The 23,198-nt window shown below is 39.0% G+C and overlaps 1 protein-coding gene across 14 annotated transcripts in view; it reads right to left on the bottom strand.

Annotated features, from left to right (window-relative positions):
* Positions 1-23,198, bottom strand: part of ABI2 (abl interactor 2) — a 67,100-nt gene that overhangs the window by 28,068 nt on the left and 15,834 nt on the right. For all 14 annotated transcript variants that reach the window (XM_060782937.2, XM_060782931.2, XM_060782973.2 and 11 more), the window contains exons 2-3: positions 4,324-4,491; positions 2,827-3,003 (exon numbers count right to left, since the gene is read on the bottom strand). In XM_060782937.2, the coding sequence (XP_060638920.2) occupies positions 2,827-3,003; positions 4,324-4,491 (345 nt within the window). The remainder of the gene's footprint in view (positions 1-2,826; positions 3,004-4,323; positions 4,492-23,198) is intronic.

Below are 23,198 nucleotides of genomic sequence, written 5' to 3'. Positions count from 1 at the left end.
ATAAGGCATAAAAGGGGGTGGAGGTTGGTATTGGCCTCCTTGATTAGTGCCTCCTTGGCGCTGGCTTCCTTGACTCTTTAAAGGAGACGGAGGTGAGCGCTGTTGATCCTGCCGTCTCGATACATGAGAAGCGTCCTTTTTGCTCCCTTGAGCTCTCCCTTCCCCGCCTCGCTTCCTCAAGGGGGAGGAGTTAGGGGTGGAGTCTGAGGCGGAGCCTGCGAGCCTCGATGCCGAGCAGCTTCGACGCCGGCGTCCCTCGCTCTCCGCCATCTTTCTCGAAGGCGCTCGACCCCGAGCGCGTCCTGGACTCCCTTCCAAGAGCCTTACAGGCGAGGAAGGCACTCCCGATACCGATCCTACGGTATTGTGAATCAGGATCGGTGGGGATACAGAGGCTTCTGCTTTAGCCTCCGTGGCTGCCAGACTTCTTGAGGGTGCTTCAACAGGTAAATGAGGAGCCGAACCCTCAGCCTTAGATATAGCGTCCTCATCGTAAGCCGAAGGCGCCATTTTATTTGGCGTTTGGCTTTGCAAGCCATTTTCTCCCTCCTTAGAGGGGTTTTGCGGCTTAATTTTTTTCAGAGTATTTTGGGCCGCTTCACCTCTCTCTGAGGGCTTAATTGGCTTTATCTTCTTAATTTTAATTACTTTCTTCTTCACAAGTAGTGGGTCACTCTTCTCAGGAGTTTCCTCCATTGCACTTGGAGGAAGAAGAGCTTGCTCATAAAGCGCCGCTTTTAAACGAAGTTCTCTATTCTTTCTCGTTTGCGGCGTGAAAGCTTTACAAATCTCACATGCCTGGGAGAGATGCTCATCTCCCAGGCAAACAAGACAATTAATGTGTGCATCGTTATCCGGATATTTATTCGGACACGACACACATTTCTTAAAAGAAGTAGTCATATTCTTTGTTTAAACGTCTCTTTCCCTTATCCGTTACTGCCTTTTTAGCGCGGATTTAAAGAACTGGCCGCAGCCCCTCTTGACGGCTATTTATAGAGGGGAGAGGGGCGGGAGGGGCTGCTCTAACGGTCAAAATAGTCTCGTGAACCTTCCGTTGCTGCCGGCGCGAGCGCCGGATTATACCATATGTGTAAATCGCAGTGACCACGTGGGGAAACTACTAGTTTATATTTGCATTCACCAGAACAAACTTTACAAACAGAGTAGAATTTCCATCTCCCATTTTACCCATCCTGTGTGCTATCTATTCTCAAGGGTTAGGGGTGTCCCAAGCAGATCTGGAAGGTGCATGACAGCAAGCAAGCAAAAGTCATTACACAATACTAAACTGTGTCCGATACTGATTACTAAATATAGCATAATATATTCAATATTTTGCAATGTATTTTTTGTTCTTCCAGTGCAGTGTGATATCTACACATTCCCTTTCAGATGGGGAATGTCTGCTTGCTGTTATTAAATACTTGTCTCCTTATTGGTTATATTACAGAAAACCAAACAAAGAATATACTCCCATAAATCAAACAGACAACAATGTTGTTGCCTCACTGCAATGATGTGAATATAACTGGTACAGCAGTTTACCTTTTAACACTTGAGAAACTGATGCTTGCTCTACACCTCATATTTACAATAGGGCTGCCATACACATTAATTGCAACAGTTGCTAGATTACATATTGAATCTACTAATATATAAAGCCAATAATTAACTTAAAATGAATAGGCTACTTTAAGCAATATGAAACAGGAATGCAGAGAAGAATAAGGGAATATACTTGTATAATACAAGTTGAGGTATTCTTAAGCTATTGTATTGCTTTTTTTATTCAATCAGTTGCTTCAGTTACATCCCACAGTTTTTCTTCCAAAAGTGGAACTCAAGGTAGCTACAATGGGACTCAAGTTGACATGTATGCTTATGGGTCAAGTTTGGTCTCTTATTCTTCACTGGAAGTATTTTTCATATTAAGTGACTTGTGAAGTAGCAAGTAATCTATGTAGTACAGAAGAGCTACAAGAGGAAATGGATTTCTCTGTAAGCTTGAATAATTTTCAAAGAAATAAACAGCATGGCATATTACTGAACCATTACCTTGCTGCAGCTCTAGTGACAAAAGAAGAGTCAGGCAAATCACTCCTATACACTTTAGCCTTTCCTTTCTGAGTGGAATTTTCCCACTTTATCAGCCTCACAACTACACACATTATTTCAGGGCCATGTTTTGGGAAACGACATGCAAGGAAGGGAACAAAATTTGTACATGCTTCCAAATGTGTACCTACACACACCATGCAGACAAAGTGTACACGTACCTCAATTTTAAAATGAAGCAAAAATCTGGTTGTGCTTAAGTGCTGTAAGAGCTATGTGCACAGTGGTCTCACACTTGCATACTAATCCTTGTTTTCAGATTTAAGAAATTCTACCACAGGAAATCATGGGATTGGTGTGAGACAAGGCAAATGCCATGCAAATAGTGACATTATATCCAGGTCACTAGCAAGATTTGGGATAGGTAAACAGAAAAGGAAGAGCACACAGACTGCTTTCACAGAGTTACTCTTTGATATCAGGGGTGCACCTGACATCAACCACAAAATGCCTTATAAGGTAAAATTTTTCCATCGATTTCTCAAAATGCAGATATCACAAACAGCCAAAACATGAGGGTTTTTATGGAGATGTGTTCTTGAAAGGGAACAGACAGAGGAATCATAATAGGGGGTCGCTTAGAATTACTGTAAGAATCGAGAATCCATGCTGATATTTGGAAAAGGAAGGGAGTCCACACACAAACATCTGCATTCTGAAGTATACAAGCATATTAACAGATTAGAATTATTTCTCAACACTACTTACCTTTACCCCATGCCCAGTATCATCTAAAATTGTATAATCAATAGGTTTTCTAATATAACGAACTGGTCTCTCCAGATTGGCTGGCGCAATGATTTTGTGAGTTCTTGAAGTATTTTTGTTAGTAGTCAAGATGCCAATTTCTCTTCTAGCCACTTTTTCTTTGTGTATGTCAACAGTCTGCAAACATAATAAATTTGCAAATCAAAGTTATTAACTAAATTATTATTAACATGAATTAACAAAGCTAGTTAGTATCACCACCACCACCTTCATCACATCACAGATACCTATATCATTTTGTTTTACTTAAATTAATACAAATCTTCTTTTAATGTAACTTTTGGTTTATATTACTAGGTATTATGACATTCATGGACCCCTGGTGGCGCAGTGGCTTAAACCCCTGTGCTGGCAGGACTGAAGACCGACAGGTCACAGGTTCGAATCCGGGGAGAGCAAGGACGAGCTCCCTCTATCAGCTCCAGCTCCTCATGCAGGGACATAAGAGAAGACTCCCACAAGGATGAAAAAACATCAAAACATCTGGGCGTCCCCTGGGCAATGTCCTTGCAGATGGCCAATTCTCTCACACCAGAAGCAACTTGCAGTTTCTCAGGTCGCTCTTGACACGACAAAAAAAATCACATTCATCTAAATGACATGGCATTTATATTTCATTATAACAGGAATGTTATTCACAGAAACAAAGGGGGCTAATGGCACTGTCTTATAATTAAGCAATCCAAGTAAGATCTAAAAGCTTGCCCTTGGCTCTTATTACATTTGATATGTGTGTGACATGCATTTTCATGGTCATTATCATATTTTATACGTTTTCCTTCAATTATGGTAATAAATATCTGTCAGAAAAATAAATTTGAGAAGCTGTCCTAAAAGAGATGTCACTACTAGAAATGTGAACCACGCTTCTTCCTGAATATGCTCACAAATAGTAACTGTAGATCACCAGTCATAGACATTTCCAATCATGTAGTCAAACTTGGTTTAAATAATCTACAGTCCTCTGATCCCAAAGGTAATTTAATACATTTAGTATTAAACATGATCAGATCAGCAGGAAATCTAGACAGCTGGAATCTTCCCCACCCCCGGCGCCCATAATCCACTACCCAGAGATTTTTTTAAAAAAAATATAGTTGCCATTTTAAGGCAAAAAACATAATTCTGAAGTAATGTTATTACATTTTAAGGCTAGTAAATAAGACTCAAGCAGTTTTTCTGGATCCATCTAATATGACAAAATCTTCAATGTTCTATTTGTAGCAATTACCATGATCTTTAGTTATTACTGGTATCTCACCAGTCCTCTGAGAAGGGTATATATGAGGATTATACACATTTATTATCAGACTCACATTGAACTAGAGTAGGTAGAGATATTGCTTCTGAATTCAGATCCTCAAGATCACCAAAATTCAATGTTACCCAACGTATTTTTGCATACGACTAAGGCAAACATAAATAACAACATCTCACTTGTGAAATGTGGTTGATTGAAGATTCCATGCGCCGAAGCTGCGACGCCTGAATATCCAGCATCTGGAGAACATTGTTGGCCAAGGTGTTGATCAAATAAGCTACGCTAGCTAAAGACTGAGTTGTGTATGCTTTGGTTTCTTCTAGGGCCCGTTGTTTATCTGTTGACTAAAGAAAACAGGGGGATCATTAGACATGTATATTTTTGTCATGAAGCAATGTGTTACAATATCTTTTTGAACATTCTCAAATGCTGAGTCAATGCACACTTCACCAATTTTCTCTCTCCAAGGCCAGCCATTCTGCAGCTTAGAATAGACTTGATCAAAGAAACTTTAACAAAAACAGCATCCAATGAGGAATGGAGGGCAATACTTCTATATACGGGATGGGGCTATATACCACAACAAGTATACAATGAACTGTGATCTATGTGCCAAACACCCATTTTCTCCAAGATGAGATAGATAGGTCATACATCTGTCTTTCAGGGCACCTAATAACCAAACCAAAGCACATTTCAGTATGGTAATTTTCCTATGACTGTAACTTTTCTGCCTCTCAGATATCGCACATACACACCTGCCTTCACTGCATTATTCAGATCTGAGAGGCAGAGGAGGAAATACGGTAATAGGATAAAAGAGCGGGCAAGACAGGTAAAAGAGCTGTGTTTTTCTGGGCCCAGAGCCACTCTATCTCTTTTTTTCCATACCATGAAGCGCTCCTTCACCTCACCATCAAGACTGCATTAAGTCCACAAATCCTGATGAATGGATTTTCTTCTACCGTACTTGTACAGCGTCACCCTTAATGCTTTCATACAGTCGCTGTATATGGCAGGGATGCAACCATTGCAATTTTTGTACTTATGACCTCTGGGCCTATGATAGGAACAATATGCAGCAACCACAGATTCTCCAATCCGGAGTCACACTTTCTGCACCTTAAAGGAAGGTAAAGGCTCCCTCTGAACAAATCTTACCAGAAAAAAACCCATAATACGTTCTCCTTAAGGTCATTATAATTTCGAAATGGCTTGACGGTATACAATAACAACAGTACATAAACATATTAAGTCTTGATTTCCAGATTCAAAGAGTTCCACATATGATAGGATGAAGAATGTTCAGCTTGTTCTTTAAGACGCTGCACCTTCCTTGATGAACCACATTCATGGCTTGAGGTGCTCATAGACCAAGGCACAAGTATTCTCTCCAATGTGGAATTCCTTTTACCATCTTATGCCAGTGTAACATCTACAGCTACTTCTAGATAGGTTCATCTTAGACTCCACTATTCATGTACTGGCACTGTTCTGATTACTGCAATGTACTGTACATAGGACTATCCCCAAAATGGTCTGGAAATGTCAAGTACAATAGTAGAAAATACAGCAACTAGGATACTGACTGAAAAGTGATAATATGATCCTATTATGCCAGTATTATATCTGTTTCACTGGTTCCCATTACTTTTCTAGGTCTAGTCAACCTTTCAGGGCATGGGATACAGAACCTGAAGAAATACATTTTCCTTTATATTCATAATCTGTCATTACTTTCAGAGGGGGTTGCTCCAAGTGTTTGCTCTGTCTGAGAACAGCAAATAACTACAGCAGAGTGATCCTTTTCAGGAGTCATCTCATCTTAATCTAATTACAGGATAAACTCCCCATTAAATCTGGCTGGTGCCAAATTTGCTTTTTAAGGTGTTTTGAAGTCAGAGTTATTATTTTAATGGCTGACATATTTTTATACATTGGTGTAATCTCTGCTAGTTTTAGATCTTCCTGACAATGTGTTACGATTAAACATGGGCAAATGTTTCCTTCCTCAAAGAGCTCTCCTTCAACTCAATGCATGAAGCTATTAATTTCTAGTGTTTTAGCAGACATCTTCAACAGCACTTTTATAATTCAACACAGCTTTTCTGAATCTGGTACCATCTAGAAATCATCTTCAATTCCCATCAAAACAAGCAGCCTCAATAGTCAGGATGGCAATGCAATAAAAATATGTAATGCATACCAGGCTGCTCTGAGCATAAAAGGCACTGCTGACAACCACCTTTTAAACTTTTTCAGAATTGTGGGAAACTGTGCCCTCAACACCACTATTTTGTTTCAGATGTCACACTAAATGGTAATCATTTTTAAAAATACAACTACTGCTCAATGCGTCTCTATCTGCATTAAAAGAGGAAAGTTCCCCTATGAATTACAGGTTCATAACTGAACAAAAATAGTAATTAGAATTTTGTTGTTTGTGTGGCACCATCAAGAAAAGCAAAACCAATAGTTCCCAATTCCACTAATAAAAACAACTTGTTGCCATTATAATAATAAACATTTATTACGGTCAATGACCAGCATCAAAAGGTACAAGTGACAGGGTGTGCGAGTGTCAGAGTACACACACATGTACAAGCACATGTACAGAAGTATACAAGCATCAGGCCACACACACATCTGGGTATCATGAAACAATGCTAAAACAGAGTTTAAAACCCAATATTGAATAAAGTAATTAAAATGGTGTTAAACATTTAAATACTAAAATATCAATGGTAAAATATATGTTAAAACTTTCTAAGTCTGTGTCAGCATCTTGGGGCGACAAGCCATAGCTGCTGCACAGAAGCTAGCAACCCTGACAGTGACCTTGGGGTGTTGGTCAGACAGGAGATAATCTGTATAAAACCTTGCAGATCTCCCTGGTAGACTTTCTAGAATTGGATTTATAAAATGTTTACGAAGGTCACGGTAAAAAGAGCAGTACAGCAAAACGTGCTCCACAGTTTCCACTGTCTCGTCCTCACAGGGACATAGGCGCTCATTGTATGGTACTTTGTTGTATCTTCCCTCCAATACAGCAGAAGGGAGTACATTGTATTTAGCCAAAAAAAACGCCTTCCTATGTTTGGGAATAGTTAGATTGCCTAGATATTCTGCAGGTAGCAGTGCCCTTCCATCATCTTTAAAGATTGGAAGAAAAGAGGCTGCGCTTAGATAGTTTTGCAGCTCAGTGTCCCAGATACGCTGTCGTATGTTTTCTTTGGCTTTTGTATAGCCCATGGTCAGGATATTTTTAACTGAGAATCCAAGGTTTAGGATTTTCTCTTGAACTATCTTTTTCCACCTTGATTGGAATAGATCATCAAGGGTCAATGGAGCCAAACCTTTGGGCAAAAATATTAGTTTTAACCAAAGATTTAATTTATACATCCAGATCCGAGACTCAACAGAGATCTGACCTGTCTCCAAAAGTAAAATTATGTTAGGCACACAGCTTGGGAGGCCAAGGATGCTTCTTAGGAATTTTGTCTGGATGGTTTCTAAGGCCTTGACACTTTTAAATGCACACAGTTGTGCTCCATATAACATTTGAGGCAGAATCTTAGCATTGAAAACTTGAATTGCCGAAGGTACATGCTGGCCACCTTTTCCATAAAAAAATGATAAAAGTGAGTTGTAACTCCGCTGTGTATTTGCTATAGAATGGGATACTTGGGCATTCCAAGAACCGGTAGTCTGGAAAATGACTCCTAGATATTTATAGAGTTTAACTTGCTCAATTGGATGCCCATTGATTTGCCAGCGGTGCATGCATCTTTTCCGTGTGAAAACTAACACTTTTGATTTATCATGATTAATTATGAGCTGTTCAGCTTTGCAGTACTCATCTATCCCTTTTAGGAGCCGTCTCAGCCCAACGCATGTTAGTGATAAAAGTGCTGCGTCATCTGCGTAAAGTAAGACTGATATTGCTCTCCCGGCCAATTTAGGGGGGTGAGGGTTTACTCCTGCAAGTGAATTAATGAGGGAGTTAATATAAATATTAAACAAGGTGGGAGCAAGAACACAACCTTGCTTTACTCCCGTAAGTGAGGGAATTGGCTTAGTCAAATGGCCTTCTTGGTTACATCTCACTTGCAGGTGAGTTTTTTCATAGAGGCTGCGGATGAGAACCAGCAGGCGCCTGTCTATCTTAGTAGCCTCAAGTTTGCTCCAGAGTCTGTTTCTTGGGATTGAATCGAATGCAGACTTGAAATCAATAAAGGCTGTGTAAAGCGTTCCCCCGGAGGGAGAGGAATATTTTTCTGCTAAGTGTTGTAGTATTAAGCCCTGATCAACAGTTGAACGTCCGATTCTGAAACCTGCCTGTTCCTCTTCTAAGAAGTTTTCTTCCTCCAACCAGCTTAATAGTTTGTCTAGGAGATGACAAGCATACAGTTTGCTGATGATGCTTCGAAGACTGATTGGTCTGTAGTTGGCAGGATCTGATCTGTTGCCTTTTTTATAAATGGGGACAATTATTGCAAGCCCCCAATCCGATGGTATACAGGCAGTTCGATCAATGCATGTGAACAGGGCTGCTAGGACTGGTGCCCACCACTCAGGATTAGCTTTCAGCAGTTCAGAGGGTATATGATCACTTCCTGGGGCTTTGCCTGGTTTGAGTTCGGAAATGAGTCTGCCGATTTCAGATGTTGAGACAGGGGGCCAGTTCGGCAGGCCATTAAGATCTTGTGAAGTTATTAAAACTTCAGCTTTCCTCCCTCTGCTCGTGCTGCTGAAGAATTTTTCCCACGTTTTCACGGGGATGTGGTAGTCTAGTTGCCATTATGTACTTTCAATAATTAATGTCTATAAACATTTTCTATGTACACACACATTCCAAACTTTCCCACATCTGTATCAACACATTATATAGATGTTGGGGAATACGATATAATTAGAATATGATATAAAGCCCTTAGAAAGTCATGGAGTCACCATAAGTCAACATGAGTCTTGTAGACAAACAGTATAATCTAAATTTGAACATACTTTCATTTTGCTTACTTTGAATAGTGCTGTCAGCACTTGCTTGTTGGCACACCATAGGCTGCTTCTTCAGCACATACAATCACATATAGCATTGAATCGGAATAGAGTATCCAATGAGAACAGAAATATCCAACAGTATATTAATTATGTAAGAAAAGCACAAACCATAACTCAAATCAAATACAATGAATTTTTACTTCACAGAGTGCCTAGACAAGGGATGGTAAGCTGTACTCCACAGACCACATATTGTTTTTATTGTTTTTGTTTTTATAGTGAGGTGGCTTCAAACTGATTCCAAATTATTGCAACCCTCTCAAAGATTTGTTCCAAGCACGCCTGCCATTCTGAGCTGGTGGAGCATGGCCTGCTGGAGATTATGCTGTGAGTTTCCATGACTAGCAGATATTCAAATTTCATTCTCTTAAAAATCCTAGTCCAATAAACAAACCACTAATTAACACTGCTGCCCCCAAAGCCCTCACCCATTCCATTTTAAAAAAAACTTATTTCAGAAGAAATTTTTCCTTATCAATAACATTAGAGAATGAAGGAGGTTTGGCCGCAGAACTCTCAGTACCCATAAATCTTTAATGCCAGAAAAAATATCCAAAATCAAAACCATTATCATTAGGTCCAACAGAACAGACTTCAAAGAAGTTTTGAGCGAAAAATGCCCGCAGTTTCACAATTCCCCATCCCTGTGTTGGATATGGAGACAATAATTTTCCTCTCAGCAACTAAGGTAGCTGAATAGCATGGGCAAAATCACTATAAATCCCCGCAGGACTTACAAGAATGTATTGTTGTAATTTCACATATGCTAATTAAAATGTCACTAACACTACCGTAGTTCCACCACAGGTCACATCACTACAGCAAAACAAATAGGTGTGTGGTCTCAGACTCATATACCAACTGATGTATCACCCACTGCAGAAATATTCAGCATCATCTTCGTTTTCTTTGTATTCCAGAGTACATGTTTGAATTAATAAATATTTCCCCTTCCCAGAACTATAGTTTTGTGAGAGAACTTCAGTACTGTGAGGAAGCACTACACTCAGTGTCTTCACAATATAATGGCTAAAATTCTTGAGGGCGTGGTGGTAAAATGAGCTATAAAAAGAGTTTAAGGCTTATAAAAACGCATAGTCTTTGTCTTCTCCTTGAAAATACTTTTAACCATTGTTGGGGAGAAAAGGAGTTGCTAACTTCCTTCCTGAAAATCTTGTTTTCATTTTATTTGGAAATCTTACAATGAAAAGAACAATATCTGTACACCCTAAATTTTTTTACCAAAGACAAGTTTAGATGTGAGGGTGGTTTATTTAATTCATAGCAGGTCCCTACAAAACATTCACAAAATCAAATAATCACTGCTACTACTCCAAACTGATGTACAATAATTCAATATAATAATATCTTTTTAACTATTCTCTAGGTATTTGGAGATACAAATTTCTCGTCTAAAACTCTGAAGATTGCTGGTGGCATAAGGAAACAGAATGTTTAAGAATTCTGGACAGCATACAAATAAGAGTGTTGGGGAATCAGCAATGGCATGTAATCAGCAGGTAATTCAAAATGCCAGTGAAGAATCACCTCATTCCCAGATAACGAAAAGACACAACATTCCTCCTTGCATAATTTAGGGATTCCACACTATTCAGATTTTTTTTTTTGCCTTCAAGTCATTTTTAAGACTTAGAAAAATGGAAGATGCTATGAAGAAATACAGATGATACTTATTTATATAAATGCATATTGCACTTTTCCAGCATAAAATGGCTCCCCAAACCATCTCTTCCATAATGACCATGGACATGAAGTGCCATAATCTGTAAAAAAATATTTTATAAGATGCCATAATCGCTTGACTTCAGGCACAAGATACACATTATCTTCTCTACAAATTCAACTGCCTTCTAGATTCCACCTAAGATTCTCAATTTCTAGGGCTGGTATATACTAGCATGAAACCAGGAAATCAAAATCTATTCCAACATGAACTGTCAACTTAACAACAGTTGCCCCTCCACTTTGAAGGGGTTTACATGTGCAGCTCCCCCAAAAAACTAGAAAAAATGTGAATATCTCCTGAGAAGGAATGGGGCACTTCCTGTTTATCACATATTTCTGTTCCCACCAATACCTCCATTCTTTTGCTCGGGTGGAACAGAAACATGGGGTAGACCCACCTTCTAAACAACTTCCCTGCTCATTTCCTACAGACATTTACAATGCCGCCCCAACTTTGGAAGGCAGTGGTAATGGCACAAACATGTAAATAATCAAAACCATGAATGTAAAACTCATGAAAGTGGAGGGATGACTGTACTGCAGATTATCAATATGAAATATTAAACTTGCAAATTACAATGTCATAATATAATATGTGACAAGAAACCTGCAGTTCAAATACCGTTCAAAATTTGTATTTGAAGAATTTCTAAGAAAATATTATTCACTGTTATAATCACAAATTTTACCTTGTATGATTTTTCAACCCGATAGCAGTTGAAAAATACAATACAGCAACACAATAGCAGTTGAAGTTGCAAGACTTTGTCCATTCTAAGAATCTTGTAATGTGTTAAGCCATACGTTTAGGCAACTGTTCCAGAGTGGAAGATTGATATACACAGGCACATGCGTACGTACACACCCTTCTACCTAGTACAGCCAATAAGTAAATTAGTGAAACTTAAAAAAATTATATAGTAGTTTTAAACTATGCATACTATGATTGATTTTCAACTTCGTTCTGCTTCAGGTACCAAAAAAGAAAGGATAATAGTAATGAAGCAGTCAGGCATTAACAACTGAATTTAAAAACGCAAAAGCCCTGAATGATGTGATCTTTAATAGTTGCAAAAGGTTACATCCTTCCTTTTCATATCTACCATTCCATACAGTGCCAAGGGAATGCAGTCAATAATTGAGCACTCCTACCTATTTAGCAAGGGCAGCATTTTTAAGTCAGTTGCCAGCCAACAATGCAGTCATCTTTCAACATGGAGGTAGTAATTCGCTTTTTAAAGAAACTAGTGAAATCAATTGGCAAGAAGATAACTTTTTTTTCAGCATGAAACAGTCGGAGGCCATTTTAATAAAAGCTGAGAAGTTAACCATCTGGTCATTTGTTCCTTAAGCAATGATTTTATCAGATGCAACAACAGTTTTTCAGTACCGCTTTCATAGTAGACATTTTTAGAAACAAGCAAAAGAGGTCCTGTCCATCTTCCCTCATGCTCCACTTTAGCCATAGGATATTGTCAAAACAAACTAACTAACTGCAACCCCATCTTTCTACAACTTTTGCATTATTTATAAAAGAACATAAATAAAATAGATATTAGGCCCAATGCTACAGAAAAGAAGAACATTTAAATTAAAACACGTTTAGAAATACATTTTTTCTTAGGCATGTATGTATCATTGATATACATGCTTTCTTCCTGAAATACAGAACAGACCCCCATATGAGTGGAAATACTGAGTGGGTCTATTATTTTGGAATTCAAAAACAAAGTGACAAGCTAAAAGTTAATGGTAAGAATTCTACATGGGAATATAAACTGCATAATTCTTGCCGCCTTTTTGAAAAGAAATGTTATGGCGTAGGGGTCACAGAGGTAGCATTTTGTATCGATGTTGTTCCTATTGCTTTGCAGTTAGTCTTGAGAAATCTCAATGCATACCAAGGCCACTTATGAGGACTGAGATGTGTAGATTAAAATTTAAAATTCATTAGTAGCTGTAAGCAACTCCTAGTGGAATTCATGTGTCCTTGCCTGGTGTAAACTTTCTGTCACTTATGTGTCTAAACAAAAAGCAGTGTCTATAATGATATTTTGTAACATCTTCAACTGAAGAAGGTCCAGGCTTGAAGAACATAACTGCCCTTCCTCTTCAAAGAATCCCCAGGGCAAGTACTGTTTCTCAAGAGTCAAGACAGCTTTAATCTTCTTGCTTTAGAGAGGGTTTCTTAAATATGACATAAGGAATGTAGGGTCTGGTTATTTTAAACATCCGTTGTCTTTTTAACCAGTATTTAGTTTGACTATTTAGAAATACTTTTTAGATTTATTTTGTGTTTAAAAGGGATTTGGGGGCTTGGGGGAATCAGGACACTCAAACAAGCATAATTTTGACACATTTGGGGCAGCCTGAGGCAAACAAAAAACCCACAAGGTGTTAAAGGGCTGTACATGGGTGTCTCAGGGGCCAAATACGGTCCATGGATAATACTTGCCCACCTCAATATAAAAAGGTCACAAAAATGTGTGCTAGAAGTATATACTGTATATTCCAATGTATAAGACGACTGGGCGCATAAGACGACCCCCCAACTTTTACAATTAAAAGTTTGGGATATACTCGCCGAATAAGACCACCCCTCTTCCAATGCACACCAAATAAAAAAATTTAAAACATCGGATTTGATTTTAAATCCAAGACTATCAGAGTGGTAGCCAGCTCTTCGGCTTAGAAATGGAGATGAGCACCAACCCCCAGAGTTGGACACAACTGGACTTAATGTCAGGGGAAAACCTTTACCTTACCTAGAGTGATCCCAGGTCCAATGTCTTTTCCCGAACAACAACAACAATAATAAAACCCTAGAGATAGAATGGACTCCAATGGCCATTCAGTCTAACCCTAATTCTGCCAGGTAGCAAAACATTCAAGCTCTCCTGACAGGTGGCCATCCTGTTCAGCAGGCCACCATCACCAGCCGTTCTCCAAGGTCACATGGCCTCACGCTCTTCCTCCTCGCCCCCTCCCCCCCCCTCGCTCCTCCTCCTCAGGCTGTACCACTTTGGGGATGGCGAGGGAGGCGAGCAGCCGCCCACCTGCTGGAGCAGGTTTCGGCTCCCACAGCAGCTGAAGCAGAAACCAAAGGGACCCTGCGATATCAAGTGTATAAGATGACTCCCCATTTTGGAGATGATTTTCTGAGGTTCAAAAGTCGTCTTGTACCCCAGAATATACGGTATTTAAAATGATGTGCAAGATCTCATTGTAAGTCTTCACTTGTCCAATACTCTAACTTTAAGATGTATTCAATCACCACAAATCACCAATGCCGAGTTAGGCAGCTACATCCATGGTTTGTTCTGTGGGCAACTATGTCCAAGGACTAGAAATTGACATTCAAAAAGTGGCAACAGCTTGACTGAGCTATATTCATATGCTCATCTTTAAAGAATTTCTGTGTGTTCTAAAGCATGTTCCTCGAGTGACAATACTCTTAACTTTTCACCAGGGGTGGAGTGTTAACATTGTTCCAACTGTGACCCAAATCAACCACAAAGGGAACTGGTTTCTATATTCTATTTTCATATCCTTCTTTAGCTAGTCATATGGGTTATGGTAGTTGCTCAAAGTCACTGTGCTTCATTTGCTGCTGTCCATTTTTACCTCACCAGTGAAGCAGGACAGAGCCTGTCTTCCTATATCTAATATAATAATGTGATGGATTGTTGTTTTGCTGTATTGTTGCATTGATGTTTTTGATGTTGATTAATTGATACTACTGTTTTAAATGACTAATGATTTTGTACTGTGTTGCTGATACTGTTTGTTAACCGCTCTGAGTCGCCTGATGGCTGAGAAGAGCGGTATACAAGTAAAGTAAAGTAAATAAATAAATAATAAGAAATCAGGAAAGTGTTATCGAGCCACGATACCATCCCTCAAAAGATTTATGCTCCACTTCAAGAAATTATATGATTTTTTCCTTTTTATTAAAATTTTCTCTGGTGTTGCAAAATGCGAAAGCACTAGAGGTTCTGGAATTGACCTAGCAGCAGCTGTACCCTACAAACTCTATCAAATCTAACACTTAAATAAAATGTTTTAATTTGATGATAAATTGTGGACTGTGTCCATTCTTATTAGATGAAATGTATAAACTGTTTCATATCTATCTCTCTATCTATCTCAGAATGTAACTTGAAGGCAGCTGGGTCTCCATGACCCAGTTTACATCATCCCTTGGGAAGGGGGACCATGGCCAGGATCCCTCCAGCCATTTCCTAAGCCAGTTAACTATCAGAACCATTGTGTATATATGTAGATAGATGATCCTCTTTACAAAAAAAAAAGGTCAGGATGTTTGTCCATTTAACATGAGGCTGAGAGTCATCCACTCCCACAAAAGAGTGACTTATTAGATGCCCATACATTAATTTTCTATGCCAGCAGCCAAGTCCTTGATTGTCTAAAATCACCACCTTCGTCTTCTAAGTCTTGCGCATTTGTCTCACATGGAACCAGACAGTTGAGTTAAGCAGAGACTCATCAGCATATCTACACCATTATTTCCACATGGACTCTGCCCTCCGGGGGGTGTCTATACAACCAATTGGTTCTTTGAACTAACCAACCATCAGTTGCCATTCTTCTTGCCCTGGAAAATTCCTCCTGCAGGCTGTGACGTCAAGGCAACCCCTGGCCATTCCAGGCACAGATCCTAGCCTGCCTCTTTTTCAGCCAATTGCGATTGGGAAGTCTGAATAGCTTTCTGAACTGTAAAAAATGTCTTGTATTTTTCTGTAAATTCATACTTGCATCTTTTGTAGCACAGTGCTTGTACTTGCATCTTTTTTGCCAAATTGTAATAAACCTCAGTGGCCTGCCTTCAACCCTGAAAACTGTTCTCTGACCTGGTTTCACAGATTCTCACCGGGAATGAACTCTTTTAACTATGGTCCTAGCTGAAATCACTGCAAAAGGACCTCTTGTTCCTAATTATGCCACTCAGATAAAAACCGAATGGCATATTAACATAAATATCCAACATATACAGATTTATCCCAAACCAGGATGCCTGAGTTCCCTCATTGTTCTATGCAACAATGGATTTGATACCTTAAAGCTCTCAGAATTAACAGGTTTGCCTATGGGACATGGAAAACAATCTTAAAAATAAAAATCATTCAGGCAAGTAAGCACCAGAAAGAAAATAGAGCATTTGGTACTCAACTGCTCACATGAGACAATTGCTGTTTTTCCCCAGGAGAAAAAAGAATTTTCTTCTTTTTTTAAAGGCAAATTAAACCAGTTTGCCCCAAAATGTAGCCCTAGAGATATTTCAGATTTCAATTCAAATGCTATCTCACCAAATTGTTATGTCAACTGGGGCTTATGGGAGGTGTAATATAAAATATCTTCAGAGCAGCAGTTTGGGAATGGCAGCTCTAGACAATGGACAGCTAGCAACTGGCAATGAAATCCATTTCTTTGAAATAATCTATTCGTACTACAGAGGATGATATAGACACACTTTCAAATCATGGTTCCCAAAATGCACAAGAAAAAATTTATTTGCACATCAATACATATGAAATATCTTAAAGACAGCAGAACCCATCTGATCATGGAAGTCCAAGCAGGATCAGCTATGGTTAATACTTTGATGGGAGACTGCAAATTAATACCAAGTGCTGTCACCAAAACCAAGGCTTCTTACATTTTCCCCCACTTATGACCCTTTTCTACCTAAGACATTTTAGATGTATATAAAATACGTATACAAATCAAGCATTTATAGAAAATTAATCTGCATTTTTAAGATTGTTAAACAAGCTTTTTTATGAAGTACAGCTGAAGCAATTTCTGCAGAGTTCAGTGTAAATAGATTTGTGTAAATGTCTAGGTGGCATACAGAAACTTTTTTACTGTTGCTAAATTTTTTATTACCTCAATATTGAAGTAAGTCATTGGTTCCCAACCTATTGGTTGCAACTCCAAATGTGGTTGCAGAGGGTTTTTATGTGGGGTTGCCAAGCAGTGGTGACAGCACATATAAACACGCACACATGAAAACATACACATTTGTGTAACAGTCTACATCAGTACAATAAAAACAGCTGTTTGAAAAGCTCACAGACTAAAAGTAAAGGAAGCCCACTCTATCTGGGTATTTCTCACATAGTTCTGAATTGGTAACTATCAGGTTTGAATAACTTTGTCAGCAAGGCACTCTGTTGCTCTCATGGCAAGTTACCCAAGGGTACAATAGATGGTTGAGACTGATGTGGGTATAGTGTGGGATTTGACAGCAGTGTGGGTATACTGAGGATATGACAGGTGTGTATGTGTATGCCTTTAAGCCACCTGTCAACTTAGATTGCTTCATGAATGATAAATAAACTATTTCAGATAAGGTAACTGTATCTCTACTTCCATTACATTATTTGTAAAAAAGATGCACTGGTAGCAGCTGAACTAGTAGGTTCATATCATTGCAATTCCTAATCTTTGTTTCTTTTTCTCGAGTTTCTTTAAAATAGAAATGAGGACTTCATGTCTGTTTGGCTTTATGGAGGAACAGGTTGGACATCATTTTTATCACTTTAGTAATACTGACAATTTTGCCTGTTTTTACTGGTTCTTTTTCCTAGTATTCACAAACTGGGGAAACTAAGGGTTCCTTGTTTCCCAGGATTAACTTACTACTGAAGTGCATATAGCTTCATTTTAACAAATGAAGCTATATGCATTATTAAATTAAGAAGCAAACTCTATTTGCTATTAGTGTATTTTCTGAATAAACTGTCATCTAATATATCAAACATGATACATTTATAAGCTAAGTTATAAATAATATATGTTTCTAGATAGTAATAAATTCACTTTCAACTAATATTGCAATTTCCCCATTTTTTTAAAATATCTGTATTGGGGGGAGTGGTAGAAAAAACAGAATCCCAACCCCAACCTCAGTTTCAAAACATCCAGAATTTTACATATCCATAGCAATATTACCTTTCTTTTTTACTAGAACTGCTACCAACTCACCCTCATGCACATGCTTTCTCAATTTTGCTTCTGCGCATTCTGTTTTCCTCCTGCATAAACCCTCTTCAACATTCACCATTCACCTTTATCTTTGTATGCTTGTTCTCAATCACAAAATACTTCTCTCCTTGCTCCTCTCCAGCCACTTGATTTCTTTCTTGTGTTCCCATTTTTTAATCCTCATCCTCCTACACTTTTTAGTCCTCATGCTCCTGAAAGTCTTTAGAAATTATGATTTTCATTTTTTTTAAATCCTAACCTCCAGTTTTCATAATTACTACATCACACATAACACAAAAATGGTTAGCTTTTACTTTTTTAGGAAAAACCAATGGAAACATCTAGACTTAGAATTTTCTATGACTGAGTACATTATAATTTAAAAAATACAAATATAGAGCTTCAAATAAAAAGTGTTGACCAAGTGTAGACATATTTATACAACTAGACATTTTCCATGTTTATATATTATTTCATTTGCTCTCAAACGTTTGCTACTTCATCGCAAAATGGACAAGGAATTTTTTTGGGACATACTAGTTTAATGAAATAACTGAACAATGAGAACTTTTGCTTGGACAAGTATTTGTTTTGCTACCAGCATCAACCTGTTTATAACACTAGACAAAAGTGCTGGTTAAATTCATGAAACAACACACTATATTACAGCATGAGAATATACTCTAACATAGCATTCTAAATTCCATTTAAATTGTGCTCATCTAGTTTAACTTGTCCAATTTTCAGTGCCATCCATTCATCCTCTCACAGAGTTTTAAACTGCATTAATACTTCCATTTGCCTTCTAGCCTTGAAAACCATGGAGAAAGTCAAGCAATAGTAACCTCTCTTACATTTCAAATTAAATCTAAAAGGCATAGGAGGGCAGAGGGAAGGCTTCCGTCAGCCTCGGCTTCCCTCAGTTTCATAATGATAGGGATTCTGTATTGAGTCCTCGTGGTATTGACAATAATACAGGTAGTCCCTAGAAGGATCAGTCATAGTAATAAATAAGAGAGCCCATAGGATATTTATAGATCTCGAGTGGGAAGAACACATCGAGTGGGAAGAACTCTTAGATTCTATGATTCTATGATCTACTGATTGTGAAATTGAAGGAGGAAGACAAAGTTGAATCAGAAGATGATGATGATCAGGCCATTCTCTCAATTCTAAGACTAAACTGCTCCCACATTGGAAAAACATCATAGTCTGGTGTGGAGGGCACTTCAGCTTGATTCATTGTTTCCAAAAAAGATTGGGCCATCTCCTTCTGTTGCAAAGAAATTCCCTGGAGGGATCTTTTAAAAAGACTCAGAGATCAATTGTTAATTTCCCTTCAGAATGTTAACATGATGCTACCCTAACTGAAGCAGTATAGAGAGGTTTGTTTCCCTCAGCCTATGCCTTAGTAGTCCCTGACAGAGCGTACTCATAAAGAAATGCCCTAAAGTCTAAGTCTTATTACTCCTGGCCTGTGTTGTGAAGCCCTAGTATTGAAGACACAAAACTATTTTTATGACCCTCACCCAACTAGATAGACATTGGAAATGTTCTTCTTTTTCCAACAACCTTCAGGAGGCCATAAAAGAATCCCACGGGAACAAAACAGCCAAAAGCAGACCATCAAGCAAAGCCAAAAGGAGACCAAGTCAAACTGAGACAAGACAATTTGATGTCAAAAAAGTCAAGAGGTATTAAGAATCAGTAAAGAGGCCGTAAAAATGTTTCAATGTTATTACTAAGTTTTGTTGTTCATTCATTCAGTCGTTTCCGACTCTTCGTGACCTCATGGACCATCCCACGCCAGAGCTCCCTGTTGGCCGTCACCACCCCCAGGTCCTTCAAGGTCAATCCAGTCACTTCAAGGATGCCATCCATCCATCTTGCCCTTGGTCGGCCCCTCTTCCTTTTTCCTTCCATTTTCCCAGCATCATTGTCTTCTCTAAGCTTTCCTTTCTTCTCATGATGTGGCCAAAGTACTTCATCTTTGCCTCTAATATCCTTCCCTCCAATGAGCAGTTGGGCTTTATTTCCTGGAGTATGGACTGGTTGGATCTTCTGGTGGTTCAAGGCACTCTCAGCACTTTCCTCCAGCACCACAGTTCAAAAGCATCTATCTTCCTTCACTCAGCCTTCCCTATAGTCCAGCTCTCACATCTGTAGGTGACTACGGGGAACATCATTGCTTTTACTATGGGGATCTTCGCTGCTAATGTGATGTCTCTACTCTTCACTATCTTATCGGGATTGGACATTGCTTTCCTCCCAAGAAGTACTAAGTACAAATTTATTTATTTATTTATTTATTATTTGCATTTATTGACCGCCCCTCTCAGCCCGAGGGCGACTCGGGGCGGTGAACAACAACACAAAGAAACAGTGTACAATAAGTCAGGACAACACAACCAGACAATACAAACATAACATATACTTATACTAAAAATCCGCTTCGTCTAGTCCCGGGGTCGTAGCCAAAATTCATAGTCCTAGTCCATTCCAGAGTCGTTCAAGATCCACTCAATTGAAGGCCTGCTCGAAGAGCCATGTTTTCAGGCCCCTACGAAAGGCCATCAAAGAGGGCGCCTGCCTAACTTCAGCAGGGAGGGTGTTCCACAGCCGGGGGGCCACCACCGAGAAGGCCCGCTCTCTCGTTCCCGCCAGACGTGCCTGTGAGGCAGGCGGGACCGAGAGAAGGGCCTCTCCGGATGATCTCAAGGCCCTCGTGGGCTCATAGGCCGAGATGCGGTCTGCAAGGTATTTTGGGCCGGAACCGTTTAGGGCTTTGTAGGATAACACCAACACCTTAAATTGGGCCCGGTAGCGGATCGGCAGCCAGTGGAGCTGGGACAGCAGGGGCGTTGTATGCTCTCTGCGTCCTGCTCCCGTTAGCAACATGGCTGCCGCGCGCTGGACTAGCTGAAGCTTCCGGGCCGTCTTCAAGGGTAGCCCCACGTAGAGAGCGTTGCAGTAGTCGAGGCGGGATGTGACCAAAGCGTGTACCACCGTGGCCAAGTCAGACTTCCCAAGATACGGGCGCAGCTGGCGCACGAGCCGAATTGCTCTCCTCCCAAGAATTACTAAGTACAAATAGACAAAAACCCTATCTAGTTTTTATAAGCACTAAAGTCTGAACTTCAGCAAGGAGAACACCCTATGAAGTATGTTTCAAAACCACAAACTACATAAATACATGTTAAATCCATGAGCCTCTTTCTATCAGGTACGTGTTTATCACACGTTGTCCCTTAACAGAGCACAGTTTCACCTGTCTCCTACTGATGCTTACTACATTTACGGCTTTCTTCCTACATTCCTTCAAACAGTGCCAGATCAGTAGCTGCTGACTTTCATCCCAAGGTTTCCAAAAGAAATCTTTTGAACAGACACAAATCGACTATCCAGCTGATCTACAAGTTCATTCATGCGGATTTTACATGGCTGCTGAAAACTGAAGCAATTTTAATCTTCCTTTTCCACCACTAGATTTGTGTGTGTATTACAGCAGAGGTAACAGAAACATTCTTGTCTGTCAGTCTCCAATAGTTCTAATTACAGCATATTAGGGAAAGTAATATGCATTCAACCATGACAGAATTCAATTATGAAGCACCTTGCATGTACACTTTAGGGTCTTTTTAAATGTTTCCTCATCACAGCAAAATCCCAGATAGCTCCAGCAAATATCAGCTTTTTTATTGATATCATACTTCGAAACATTCTATTATGCTTTAGTTTAGAGTGCAGATTGCAAGACACCTGTGGATAAATTGCGATCTGACTCAGCCGACAAAAAGAAACAGCTACAGGGTTTGACAAGTTACAAAATGCCTTCAGGAGAAAATTCTCTACATTAGAAATTGTCAAAATATATAAAGAAATCCTCTTTCAAAGGATGGCAAGAAGAATAGTACCTAGTTTCTATAGGCAATAGATACTAGACATTTCTGTTTAGGAAAAGCAACCACACTCTTACACCTGTTTCTTATAAGTACAATATGACCCACATATCCACAGGGGGATATGTTCATTGACTTTGAATGGGTATGTGAATTGCAAATAGCAGCAAAACCTAAAGAAATTAAGGACATTTCTTCCAAGAGCTGGAGAATCTAAAAAATACCTAGAGAGGATATATTAGATTGCATGTTAATAAATGAATCCACAAATACTGGTCCCATGGACACAAGAATTCTATTGTAGCTGAAGCATGAAGGACAATAAAAGCTGCAAATTCTTATTAATATTTGTGAGTAAAGACATATTGAACATGCTAGAGGAACACCGCTCCTTAATTTCAAGAAAGGAAGAGGTTGCAGTACCTGCGTAAACCCATTCTACTGCAGACGCTCAGCCTCTGTCTTCCTCTGTTTCCTTTCTACAGATTGTGCTTGGTCCTGCATAGAAATATCATTGTCGGTGAAATACTGGTAGCATGCAACTCTCCATGGTAGTGTCTCAAGTTCTTCTAACTCTATAGAACACAGCTTTCAAAACTGTATGCCGGGACATTTTAGCGTGTCGGCTGAAATGAGTAGATGTGTTGCATGAACATAATTGAAACTTCAAAATCTATGTGAAATAAGTAGTAAAACATATATTTTAAAAAATCAATGAAAGGTTTTCATTAATGTTACGTCCCCTACATTTCATTATTACAATTATATATGTGTCCATATCTCTTATCAGGGGTTGGTTTAACCTCTGGTTTTCTTGTAAAACTGAATTACTGTGTCACAAAATGATGTATATTTAAAAGTATGTCATCAACCATGAAATGTTTGGAAAGCTCTTCCTCTTATTATCTCTCATCTCCTTTCACCAACGAGGTTCTTCTACTAACGCTTACCCTTCATGGTCTGTTTTATTTTATTATTTTTTCCCTTCTAATCTAACTAATTTTGGGCCAAAGAAAAATGAAATGAGATTGCACCTATTCTATCACATCTTCTCTTCAATAAAACAATCTCCAAACACTTAACATTTTTACAAGTAACTATATTTTATTCTCACAGTAACTATGAAGTTTTGCTTTTCACTTCTAAGTTGCCAATCAATGTGTGAAGAACAAACTGTTAGACAGGTTTCGACCAATGTGTTAGGTTTGAGATGCCTTCATAAACAAAACAATTTGCACATTGCTGAATATCACTATTCCTGAACTCTAAAGTAGGACTGTATGATTGAGCATACTAATATAATCTACTGTTACTTAAAAACTGCAACAAACAAA

The sequence above is a fragment of the Anolis sagrei genome, chromosome 1, assembly GCF_037176765.1.
Source record: "Anolis sagrei isolate rAnoSag1 chromosome 1, rAnoSag1.mat, whole genome shotgun sequence".
In the NCBI taxonomy this organism is placed as follows: domain Eukaryota; kingdom Metazoa; phylum Chordata; class Lepidosauria; order Squamata; family Dactyloidae; genus Anolis; species Anolis sagrei.
This window is presented reverse-complemented; position numbering and strand designations above follow the sequence as displayed.